The 13,188-nt window shown below is 33.0% G+C and overlaps 2 protein-coding genes across 2 annotated transcripts in view; both read left to right on the top strand.

The window, feature by feature from the left end:
- Window positions 1–12,836, top strand: part of LOC123679837 (rap guanine nucleotide exchange factor 4) — a 697,170-nt gene extending 684,334 nt beyond the window's left edge. Inside the window, exon 21 of the transcript XR_006747440.1 lies at window positions 12,720–12,836. The gene's annotated coding sequence lies outside the window, so the exon portion shown is untranslated. The remainder of the gene's footprint in view (window positions 1–12,719) is intronic.
- On the top strand, window positions 9,552–10,377 carry LOC123679851. The gene is made up of 2 exons (XM_045617383.1): window positions 9,552–9,775; window positions 9,908–10,377. The coding sequence occupies exons 1-2, from the start codon at window positions 9,694–9,696 to the stop codon at window positions 10,267–10,269; spliced, it is 444 nt and encodes a 147-aa protein (XP_045473339.1). The 5' UTR covers window positions 9,552–9,693; the 3' UTR covers window positions 10,270–10,377.
- Window positions 12,837–13,188: the final 352 nt, after the last annotated feature.

Here is a 13,188-nt window from a genome sequence, read left to right as displayed (position 1 = left end):
GAAAGCTCCTAACGAGGCATGGAATACACCACCCACGCGCATCAGTTAATAGGCTATACATACCGAGGAAAGATGGTGGGAGAGGTTTGCAAAGCGTCGAAACAGCACACCATAAAGCTGTAATAGAAATGAGGAACTATTTCTACAAAAAAAACACACCATTCTCCAGAGTTCTGTGTAAAGAAGATGAGAACATCACAGCATTGAACCTTGCATCCAGCAACCAACCAACTGAACCTCCTACATCTGAGAAATTATCTGAAGAATGGCATGGCAAAGCCCTTCATGGTAGATATCCGACGGCCCTGAAACGAAGAACAGTCAATAAAGAAAAATCAGTCTCCTACCTCAAATCTGGATATCTATTTGCCGAGACGGAGGGCAGGTTGGCGGCCATCCAAGATCAGGTGGTCCCCACAAGAGCGTACCTGAAAAATATAATAGGGAAAAACATACCTAATGATAGATGCCGCAAGTGTGCTCAGTCGCTTGAAACCATTCAGCACATCACCTCGTCCTGTTCGGTAATGGCTCCCAGAGAGTACACAGATCGCCACAACGCTATGGCCAAGATATACCACCAGGCCATTGCCATCCAAGCCGGACTAATAAAAGAAACAAAGAAGGTGCATGAGTATATACCAAGGGAAATACTGGAGAATGATGGAACTAGGTTATATTGGGATTCTCTACTTACCACGGACAGGCCTGTTCCACACAATCGACCCGACATTGTCATATTCGACAAAGCGAACAGGAAGGTGATAATCATCGACATCACCATTCCAGCGGATGACAACATCGAAAGAGCTTACACTAAAAAAAGGACTAAATATCATGACCTGTCATTCGAATTAAAAGAAATCTACAAACTCACCAGCACTACGATACTTCCCCTTATCATCAGCACGAATGGACTGGTTGAGGAACATTTAGTTGAAAATACTCACCATCTTGGATTGGAAGAGAGACTCATATCGGATGCACAAAGAGAGGTGATCTTGTGGACGACAAGAATTGTACGCGGATTTTTGACCAGTGAGTAACAATGCCTTGGCCAACTCGGCCCGGCATTCTCGCTCCTCAAGCCATACCCTACAAAGGTGAAAAAAAAAAAAAAAAATATATATATATATATATATATATATATATATATATATATATATATATATATATGTGTGTGATGATCAGGTATATTTATTCTATAAAAAAAATTTATATTTCAACCGTCTATGACAAATTCATCTTCATCAACTTCGATACTAGAACTGGAAGAATACATATCCATTTTGTTCATTCTTGCTTACATATTCTGAGTAGGTGTAAAATCTACGCAGTTACCATCTTTTTTCACACACTGAGACGTTAATAAACAACCATTGATTGTATTAGTTATTAACTTATTTCTTGATTTTGTTTTATTTCAACCAAGTTTATTTTACTGAAGACTCTTTCGCATTCAGCATTTGAGTGCGGAAGGGATAATATATTCCAGTGACGGCTTGTCAGGGTCGGCAGGGTCGGCCGGGCCGACCCAAAAATTATCAGGAAATAGAAAATAGTTCTAGATATTCAATTCATTCAAACTCAATCGGAGTTATCGATTTCGATATCCAAATTCCCTCGGTAATGAATATTTCCCCTCAGAACAGGAAAATATAACTTATACCGGCCAATATTTTCTTTCGGACCCACCTAATATTCGATTTCCAAAGCATCCAGCGTTGTTATTCCCTTTCATAAATTGTAACAAACCACAATCGTAAATGGTTACTTTTCGTAACATCACCCCAAACAAGTTATTCCAGAATTGTACGTAACACCGTAACATTAGGTCTGAAATGTAACACAAATGTTACAATTATACAATTGCAACTCCTGGAATATCACTGAAAGCATCTCATCACGTTAGGTCGGCCGAGAGACGATGGCGGAACCAGCGCTACCGAGAGCGCTACGTAAAGGAAAAGATACTACGACATACGCCCAGAATACGACCACTCAGTAGAACGGCACAACAACTCGATGTAAGGTCGCTTCCCAATACACAGGGTCGGCTGGCCGGTTATCCTATTGCAGAGCGTCAAGCAGCAACTTTTTACAGTTTATTTCAAATATTTGATAATTAAATGAATGGTTAATTATGAGACATTATGTCCTAATCAGAAAAGAACTTATTTATGCCGTTCGATAGTAGCTATTGATTTTCAGATCATGAAAATATAATAAATATATTCAAATGAATGGTTGATTATGGGATATAACGTCTTAATCAGAAAAAAACTTATTTATGCCGTTCGATAGTAGTTAGGTATTGATTTTCTGATCATGTACTGGGACAATGCTATCTTCGGCAATTCAAATATGCTGAATGGTATTACGGAATTCATTTTCTCAAATAATATTGTTTACGATGTTCCTGAATTATATAAGTTATTTTGTATGATTTTGTCCCTGCCACCAACATCCGCGTCAGTAGAAAGAAGTTTTTCAGCGCTCAAAAGAATAAAATCTTTCAGTAGGAACATGATGTCTCAAGACCGTTTAAATAACCTGGCACTGATATCAATCGAAAGAGGTTTAGTTAAAGAACTAGCCAGAGGAAACATTTTTTTCGAGAAAATAATTGATGACTTCGCGACAAAGAAAGATCGTCGAATTGATTTGATCTATAAAAATGAATAAAGGGTAAGCAAGCTCATACATTTTCGACCAGAATACATGCGGTCATTTCCACAATATTTTTTGTGGTCTTTATAAGATTTTTTTATATTTTATACATTTATTTATATGTTTTCGTGAGAGGTTTTCTCTATGTTTATTCAAATATATATTTTATGTTGATAATTGAATATTTTATTATTTCTGTTTTTTCAAGAGTTTCATTTTATTTCAGTTTTCATTGATTTGAGAACTACATTTTTATATTGGGTTATAATAGGGCTATTCTAGGTGAGGTTTCCCATTAAAAACAAAAAACCAACCCGTCCTCTTGGGTGACGTGGAAATCTATTTGTTTATATATATTTATTTATATAGTTATAAGTATGATAAGGGGTGTGGGAAAATTTATATACAGGGTGTTTCCTAAACATGCGGCAAAAATTCAGGGGGTTGTTCCTTGGACTATTTTAAGCATGTTTTGTCCTTGGATGATTTTTGAAAAACCTCTTTGTTTCGAAGATACAGGGCGAACAACATTTTTCATATTTTTAAAATTAATAATAGTTTAAATAACATTAACATACGGAGATCGCTGGATTGGAAGAGGTGGACCTCATTTATGGCCTGCTCGTTCCCCGGACTTAAACCCCTTACATTATTTCCTATGGGGCCATCTAAAATCATTAGTTTATACCACTCCAGTAGAAAATGTGGAAGACTTGCGAAATCGGATCATTGCTGGGTGTAACTTAATAAGAAATGATCCTGGTTCGGCAGTCAATGAGGAGAAGATTGGATGCTTGTATGCTGGCTAGAGGTGGTCATTTTCAACAGTTTTTGTAGGTTGAGTTGAATTTTCATGTAATTTTTCATAATAAAATGTTATTATCTGAAATTTTGTTTCCCCTATATCTTCGAAACAAATAGGTTTTTCAAAAATCATCAAAGGACAAAATATTCTTAGAATAGTCCAAGGAACAACCCCCTGAATTTTTGCCGCATGTTTAGGAAACACCCTGTATATTTATATATATATATATATATATATATATATATATATATATATATATATATATATATATATATATATATATATATATATATATATATATATATATATATATATATATATATATATATATATATATATATATATATAACCACGCTAGTGTGAATTTAAAAAAAATATATATATATATATATATATATGTGTGTGTGTGTGGCCGACCCACATCTCGAGGGCACGAGCCGTCACTGATATATTCAGTACGAACTGTGACAAATTCTGGAATTCAAATACACCCATTTCATTCGTATATTTTTGGAGTTTTCCCCAGAATATGTCATGACATGAATCTACGCTTCAACGGTTCAAGGTTCAACTCAAATTAAGGAAAAAATTCTTACGGGGAAAATCGCCTCATAGACAAATTATTATGTTTGTGGAAACCCCCTAGAATTCTTGGTTCTCGGCAGGAATCTACTTATCAATATACGTTACAGATAAGCTTGCCGAGCATTTTTCTAGTTCTGGGTCTCGCTACGAGATGGCACTAGTTAATGAATTACATTTTTAAGGGTTTGTCTTGAATAGAATACATTGAGATGCATTAGAAAAATCGCAATTGAAATTACCGTATTTCGGCGTACGGTAGCCCATTCGGACCGTATACCGTATTTGGCATCAATTTACCGTACATGTACGGTAATTACCGTACGGTTGGCAACGCTGCTCCGATTATTTACTCTTCACGTCAAGTTTTATACCCAATGTAGAAACTTCTTTACCGACAAATGATTATAGAAATAGCCGCCTAGAAGGCGTATTAGGATGGACCACAAAAATTCTGAGTTTGCCACATAATTCTAATAGGTACCGCCACATACGCACATCCAATGCCCTTTGCAGGGCGAGTAACCAACTATCTTCTCCTTAAGGTTGTAGACTACTTTGCGCTGAAACTGCAATTCCGCTAGATGGAGCTACCCGAAAATTTTTGGTAGATTTGTACCTGACACACCCATTCTATTTGAAGAACCGCCTGTTTGGTATTTATTACCCCTAATAAATCTCAACTCTCGATGAAGAGTAAATTTGTGTTTCTATAAACTTTAGAAATTCAGTTCAGTTTAGATACAGTGGCGTATGGCGTATCCTAGGGGGGGATAAGGGGGATCTATACCCCCCAGGAGGAATATCCATTATATGTTACAACCTTATATATCACAATCTTATTATGAGTAAGCAGAATTCTTTGAAAAACTTTTTCAAAAGAAGGAAAATTTGAATCTTTTTTTCCTTTATCTCCTCTCCAAGGCTTATGTCTGGGTACGCCACTGTCTAGGTATATAATACTAAATAAGAAAATCGCTGAAAATATTGTGAAGACAGAAATTACAAGGAACCACTGTCATGGACTCATTTTGAGTATGGATAATAGAAATAGCAATTTATTAGAATTGAGAAAAAATATATGATCATCTCTGGTTATAAGATTTCACAGAGAAAATCAGAAAAATTTGCATATTGAGATTTGTAGAATGAAAAATTCGAAAAGCTTTTGAGTTCTCATTTTATGCGCCTTTGGAGGCCACAACACTGTGTATAGGAATATAAGATATGTGATTTATTAGGTTATTGTTGTCGGTCTCTTTATCTAGATGAGAATTTTTTATATTCTCCTGAAATTCAGAATGATTATTTGACATTTGACACGTATTATAAGTCGTAAAAAAAATTAGTGAGGGCAATAAGAAAAGGGGAACAGAATAGGAATGAAAAGTTGTATTTTGTTCCGTCTATCGGGTGTCACTTTGGGTTTTTACAGATATATTCAGCTCATCTAAGTTCAATATTCAAGCTTTGTTTCATCGAAATCGGATGAAAAGGGTTATTGTCAAATAAAATTCACACAATAATTTGTTTTACTAGGCGACAAAGTAGTGATTGACTTCCTTAGCTGAATTCCCAGCCACGATACGCTCAGCCATGTATTAGTATTTTTTATAATATGACTCGGCTATGAACTATCAGCCGCGGCAATCTATCTACTACTTTGCTACCTATAGTAAAATAAATAACTATTGAAAGTAATTTTTATTTGAAAATAACTATTTTCATCCGATATTAGCTTGAATATCGATCTTTTCATTTATTTTGTAGTGATAAATTAAAATAAAATTTGATACAAATTGCAATTGTTGGTATGGTTGGTTGCTATGGAAATGTATATGTCCATAATAAATATAGTTTGACAACTTTTTGGAATGTTTTATTTCCATTAATCATTTCTGATGATGCCTATTCATGAAACTACTTACTTTGCTGTCTAGGCAGGAAAAGTAATGCTTTACTGATTGATATGTGTCTGCAAAATTAATATTTGCGGTCAATCGAAGAAAAAATATTTTACAAATCTCAAGAACTTTTTTTGGTGTGCAAGGGGAAGCCCTACGCGTTATGCAATCTTGATGAATAAGGGCGCTTCGCCATAATTGAGGTATAAAATAATAGTAATATAAAAAATATCACAATAAATGCACTGTTATTCACACGTTTTTCGAATAGCTTAAACTAATATTTTTTGTATCATCCATTCGAATATATAGGTACTCATCATATAGAAAATATACTAATTACACAGTTCCTTTTCATAAATGGAATAAGTTATGCCTTCAAAATTGAATTGTCTACAAATATCTTTTATTATATATTCTAAGAAATAACGTTTCATAAAGCTCTAGTTTGATTTATAGATTCATTGAAATTGAATATATAGATAGTGAGAAAGGGCTGCATATCATATATTTGTCATGTATAGGACGGCCTGACGGGCTGACCAGAATCGAATTTGAGGACGGATTCGTCATCAGTGAGTCAAACACTATCGTTGGAGACCATAACCGTCACAAAATTCGAAAAGTACGGCTATCGTGACGAAGTGATATCTCGGAAACTATCAACATTTAAGAAATCTAAAGAAACGAAAAATATAATGTTGTGAATTTTTTTCAATTTAATATGTTATGATCCTTCCTTCATCAACGAAGGCATCTATTAACTCGAGAAAAAAATGACCGTAGGCTCATAAATTGTTTATGAAAAAATGGAATATTTCAATATTTCATATTATTGAAATTCAATTACACAAACAGCGGATTTTTTTTGGATTAAAAGATGTCATTCGCTAATGGAGAAACGGTATATGATGATGAAAAAGAAAAAACTCACATCACTTTACATGGCATTACATAAATTTTTCATTTTTTGTTAACGAAAAAAATTATTTTGAAAAAAATATTGCAATTTCTAAAACTTTTATGACATGAAATTTTCAAGGAGGTATGTATACAAGAATGGCTTCACGAAGCGAAAAATGTTTACTAAAATTTTTTCCAAGTTAATATTAATGAAGGAAGTACGAGAAAATTTTCTCAATCAAGAATTGCCTATTTTTAGCGTTAAATTAAAACGATAAATATTGTAGATAGAGTTTCGGGAATAGAGAGATTTGCACAAGAAATTTTTTTTTTGAGAATTTTTTTTCAGATTTCTCAAATATTAATAATTTTCCATATTTCGGCAAAAATCCAGATACCATTTTTTTATCTTAATTTCTTTATGACTTTTGAAATTTTCTTTATGCTACTAAGCGCTCAAAATGTACTTCTCTAGATATCATTACGAATAAAATCAGCTAGCATATATATTTTTAGGAACAGTATCGTTTGTAATTCTAACAATAATTTCATCACAAGTTTTCTATCTATCCCTATCCTCATTGCAATATTGACATGAACTAGTAATGTCCACAATTTTAGCCAACCAGAGAAACCCTACCTTCATAAATCATAAAAGTGTCATTCATCTCGAGCCATAAAATACAGTTCAAGATTCTATTGGTGTTTATGCTGCAAAAAGGCGTAAACCTTTGGGAGGCGTTCCAAAAAGCATAATTCTATTTGAAAAACATCTATAACTAGAGCAAATCAAGCAATTTTTTAAAAATGTTTGCACCAATTCAAAACTCATAATATCACTGAACATTTGTGGATGAGTTACTTGAAATGGGAAGTCTCTCTAAAGCTGAATAGTCATTTAAAGAAAGTGTTAAATTTCAAAGTTCAATTTTCGGAATACTATCGATTTTTTTTTGAAAATCGAGACGAGATCTTCAAGTTCACTATCACGTCATTGTTCACTCAAAAAATGAAATGAATCCGACCTGTACTTTGGAATTGGAATGCACTGAAATTAGCACTGAAATAGCAGTGGTATGAACAAGGTATTGAACACCCTTAAACAATGCTAAAACTTATTGAAATTCCAGGCAAATTTGAGTGATTATTCCAAGAAAATAATTTCATCCCCAATTGTTTCCTCCGAAGTGACAGAATTAGGTTACAATTTTCTGTAGATAGGGGATTCTTTCTACCACTAGTGATAACAAAAGTGCACTCCAATTATTTGCAGAGAAAATAGAGAAAAGTGTGCAATTAAATATTCTATCAATTCAGTACCACAATGTAATATGTAATGTTCTCTAAAAATAGTATATGTCTAAAATTTTCTACTTACTTTTTGAATTGATGAAACGTAACTACAAAAAATATAAACCAATTTTCACAATTCACTGAAATAGGCAAACTCAAATGTCTTTTCAATAAAAATATAACGCTAAAATGAAACTAAAAATAAGTATGTAAACTAGCAAAATGGGAGTAATTCATACAAGCAATGTCTGCATCAAGAGCAAAAGCAAAAATAATCTATTGATGGTATCTTATTTCTCTGTTCCCTTCTCTAATATTCACATTTTCCTCCAATAGAAATACTCTTACACTCTTAGATAATAACAATTACCCAGTATCGAGATTCATTCTATATTTACTTTAAGATAATGCCGACAAAGAACACCAGTTTTTATTACTCCTCTGGAGTAATAAAAATTGCATGTGGCCTAAGTAGGCTGACAGAGAACAAGAAGCTCTCTATCTAGAAAGATCGAAAAATGTGCGAAATAATCCCCAGAAGATCTTTGTTTTTGTCAGTTGATTGAAGAATCAGTCTTCTTTCCTCATTGGAACTACTTGAAATGGATTCTTTATCTTTGCTCTCATTATGATATAGGTGAATATCATAATGGGAGCAAAGATAACATTGGGAACATAAAAGATGGAAATTTTTTTTTTCAATGACGCCAAAGTCTCACATACCTATTGAAAATGAATGACCAAAGCTATCTCAATGTTCCTGTTCTGTTCTGTTCTCCATCAGAATACATTATTAATTTATTGGTTTTCACATTATGTTTTTGAAGTAATGCATGAGACATGAACCTATTTCTTAAGATCCAAGAAATGTTATAGATTCATCCCAAACATTTTTCTGTGTATCACATATGAGAAGCAGAACACGGTACTCCTCCATTTGAAAAAGTTAAAAATTTTTGTGGAAAAATACCCCCAAAATCGCAGTCTCTCCCCTCCCCGAGGCTGACAAACTATGTGGGGTATGGCATTTGATTCAGTTTTTTTTTTGTTCGCCACATACTGAAAGCAGAACACGGTACTCCTTCATTTAAAAAAGTTATGAATTTTTATCTAGAAAATACCCCCAAAACCGCAGTTTCCCTCCTCCCCGAGGTCTGACAAACTATGTGGGGTTCAATTCAGTGATTCAGTTTTCCTCTGTTTACCACATACTAAAAGCAGAACACGGTACTCTTTCATTTAAAAAAAGTTATGAATGATATCTAGAAAATATCCCCAAAATCGCAGTCTCCCCCTCCCCGAGATCTGACAAACTATATGGAGTATGTCAATGGGCGCGTTCAGCAGACACAATAGTTGTGGAACAGTTGTCAATATTCTATAAAGTTCGATCAGTTTCCGCTAGGGAGCGTATGCTACGGAGCGGTCGCCATTTTCGGTAGCGAATTTATTTTAAGCTCCTTTTTGGTAACGTGTTGAGTTAGTGACAAGTGACATTTGTTTTGGGACGAAATTTGAATTTCAAACATAGCAAAGATGGAAACTTTTAGATATTCTTCTAATAATATTACTTATGGTGTGACAGAAACTCCACAAATTCATCAGAGACTACAAAATGGTAAGTAAATGCGTGAAATGTTATAGGTTAATGTTTCTGTTGATTGAAATAAAAATTTTCTGTTCGTAATGATATCCTAATCGGAACGCATTTTTTTTATTTTCGTACTAAGAAAGAAATTACTTTTTCCAGATATTGTTTTCTGCCAGAAATACTTTGAGGGGAACGCTTCAAAATCGGACCATTCATTATCATCCTCAGAGTGTCCTGATTCACCCTGCATTTCAAAAGAATCAAATTCTAGAAAAAGACCTCGATCTGAAAGTAATGATACGTCAGAAGAGAAAGAGAAAAAAAAGACGCGAAATAAATCATTATATGATCATAGAAAAAAAATGGTTGAAATTGAAGAGAGGCGATTGGACCTCCTTTCCCAAATATCAAAGGATTTGAAGGAACAGACTAGGTTGATGGCTGAAAAGAATAGGTTGACGGCAGAAAGGAATGATATATTAAGGAAATTGTTACCTAACAACTCAAAAGAAAAGAACTAATATAAAAATCAACTCGCAAATTAATTTTATATGGACCACTTGAATTTGCTGTGATAATACGGGAAAGATCCTACAATTGTATAAATAAGCTTTCATTTATTGTTGAATTTGAATGAATGAATAAATATTGTTTGTTTTACACTAGTTATGAGTGTATTAGCTAAAAGCCTCTGTGCCAGTTTTGTAGTATGAAATAAATGATTTGAAAAAAAAATTATATTTTTCCTTGATTACTTTTGGTTCAATACAATAAGTATATTTGTACCTAAAAACTTAGAACAGAGATTCTACTCATGAGAAAGCCTAAAGCGGTCACCACTTGCTAAATAGCATTCCTGCTTTGCGATCATCTAAAGTGTGAATAAAATTTTTTTTTCCAAAGGAATTTTATGTGGACCGCTCGAATTTGCAGCGATAATATGGGAAAGATCCTAAAATAGCAAAAATTAGAAGATTTCATTTATATATAGAATTGTTGCTTTATTTTTTCTTGAAACTGAATTATTATGTATCTACATATTTAAATGTTCGCTGTATGCAAAAGAAAATGAAAAAAGGTGGACCAGATTGTCAAATAACCATGAATATAGAACCAGGAACCAAGATATTTTACTTGTGCCTAAACACAGAACTCAAAAGTTTGAAAAATCCCCAATGTATCAGTGCATAAAAATGTATAATTCTCTTCCTAAATTTCTGAAATCTCTCAACTTCTTAGCGTTTAAGAGCAAGGTGAGAATTACATTGTTATCTAAGTGTTATTACTCTGTACAGGAATTTCACCAGGATGGTCCCCATATAGTTGATGTAAATTGAAATGTATATATTTGTATTTGACTTGTCCCATACACTTAGGTGTCTTGAGGGACCAATAAAGATTATTATTATTATTATTATTGTTGTTTAAAAAATTTTATGTAAACTCAGTCTCTGATACCAGCAGATTTTGCTGTTTGGGAGAGAGGAATGAATGAATAAATAAATATATATATATATATATATATATATATATATATATATATATATATATATATATATATATTATAGAAGTCCTGAAGAAGATCCCAACCAAGGATCGAAACGTCGACTGATGAAATAAAGAAGTTAGTAACAATTGAAGTTTTCCAACACCCCTTAAACCATTGTTTATTAATTACTTTAGGAAATATCACATTTTGTATATATATATATATATATATATATATATATATATATATATATATATATATATATATATACATATACATATAAAGTACATACATCAAAAGCTGTTCGGGATATTCTGAAATGTTCTTTGAATAGATCTCCCATGTCAAGAGGAATTGTATTTTCATAAAAATTTTCATTTTTTGGAATAAATGCTCTATTTTAACTTTCCAAATTAGGCAAAGGCTCAGCCAACTCTAGCACAGGTCCAATTATTGTATTGATTATATTTATTTCTTCGTCGTCATCAAAAATGAATGGAATAACTCTCAAATCCATGATCAATGTTTGGAAGGTGTTGCCTTATCTATGGGTGTTGCAATAAAAGAGTAATAGTATCGAAGGGCGAAAGCAAACTTAGAAATTGAAATCTATAATATAACAGAAAGTTATTTTTAATCATAGCATAACCTTCAAGAAGGAACCACGGAACTGACAGTCAAAAAAAGGAGCAACCCGTCCAGCAGAGAAAATCAACGTTACCAAACTGATACCTATCAGTAGCGGAGCTACTTACGCTACCGATCTTTCTGCTGAAACTGAACTTTCCTACTGAAAGCAGAACACGGTACTCTTTTAAACAAAAAAGTTATGAATTTTTTACTAGAAACATTTACAACCCTCTGAATTGCTAAAAAATGTTCAATAATAGAAAAAAATATAAAAAGTCTGTATCGCTTGAATCAAATAATGAATTACTATCCATTTTCATATTGAAAATCATAATTATACCATTTTTTGATTGGACCCTATTTTTCCCTCGGAGTGTACTTGTGGATGTGGATAACTTCACACCGGTTGCCTTGAAGCGAAATAGCGATATTGTTCATCTTTAAAAATTTTTTCTAGGAAAACCGGAAGTGTGCCAAAAAAAAATAAAAACGCTCCAGTAATGTAAACTTATGGTAGAACCTGAAGCAGACAGCGAATTTTTGAAAACGGAATGAACAGGTTGTTTTTTCAATCTTCAAATTTAATCTGAACTCATCATAACTTCCACCCTGTATTTTTGAGAAATTGTTGGAATTATTGAAAGTAGACAATCATATTGTTCTACACTGAAAATTTCATCAATATTGATAAAGCCTTAGCAAAGTTATGAATAAAAGAAAAATCGGTCAAATCAGATAAATCACCCTGTAGACTCTCAATAAAGGCCTTGACTAGTCTAAACGTCTCCTAAAATCTGACGGTAAACTATAACATTTATTACTTCTTTCTGATTCTTTTCTTTTTGTTTTCAGATTTAATTATAATATATGCGTCGTCAACTTTTGGTGAACAGGAAGTATGGAATATGGAAAAGATTTTGTTAGGATGAAGAAGCCCTTCAATATGAATATTTCAGCTCATTCTGTAAACAAATACAAAAACCAATTACAACACTTATACGGGGAGATAGAGTTTTTGTTGAGTTTTTTATCTATGTTCTTGTATCATATGCCCCATTCACATTTCCTCTGCTTATAATGAGGTTTATGGACACATGTTTTATTACTTATAACTTATAATTTTTTTGTATTGCTGTCTATAATAGTAATTTACGTAACAAGTCCGGGCGTGTTGCGTACAATATTTTTTCGGCAACCATGTAAAATAACACTATCGCTGCTGCTTTCCATATTTTCTTGTGATTGCGATAAAAAAACATGCAAATTTTTGACAACTAATTTCATATGAACTGTCAGCCGTTATCTCGGTTGCTATATATTA

The sequence above is a fragment of the Harmonia axyridis genome, chromosome 5 (assembly GCF_914767665.1).
Source record: "Harmonia axyridis chromosome 5, icHarAxyr1.1, whole genome shotgun sequence".
Taxonomy (NCBI): Eukaryota; Metazoa; Arthropoda; class Insecta; order Coleoptera; family Coccinellidae; genus Harmonia; species Harmonia axyridis.
This window is presented reverse-complemented; position numbering and strand designations above follow the sequence as displayed.

Bases quoted from the DNA above. Each gene is read 5' to 3' on its own strand.
- LOC123679851 (XM_045617383.1), top strand. From the start codon at position 9,694: ATGGAAACTTTTAGATATTCTTCTAATAATATTACTTATGGTGTGACA. The intron at 9,776-9,907 runs GTAAGTAAATGC...TACTTTTTCCAG, and splicing joins TCATCAGAGACTACAAAATG to ATATTGTTTTCTGCCAGAAA.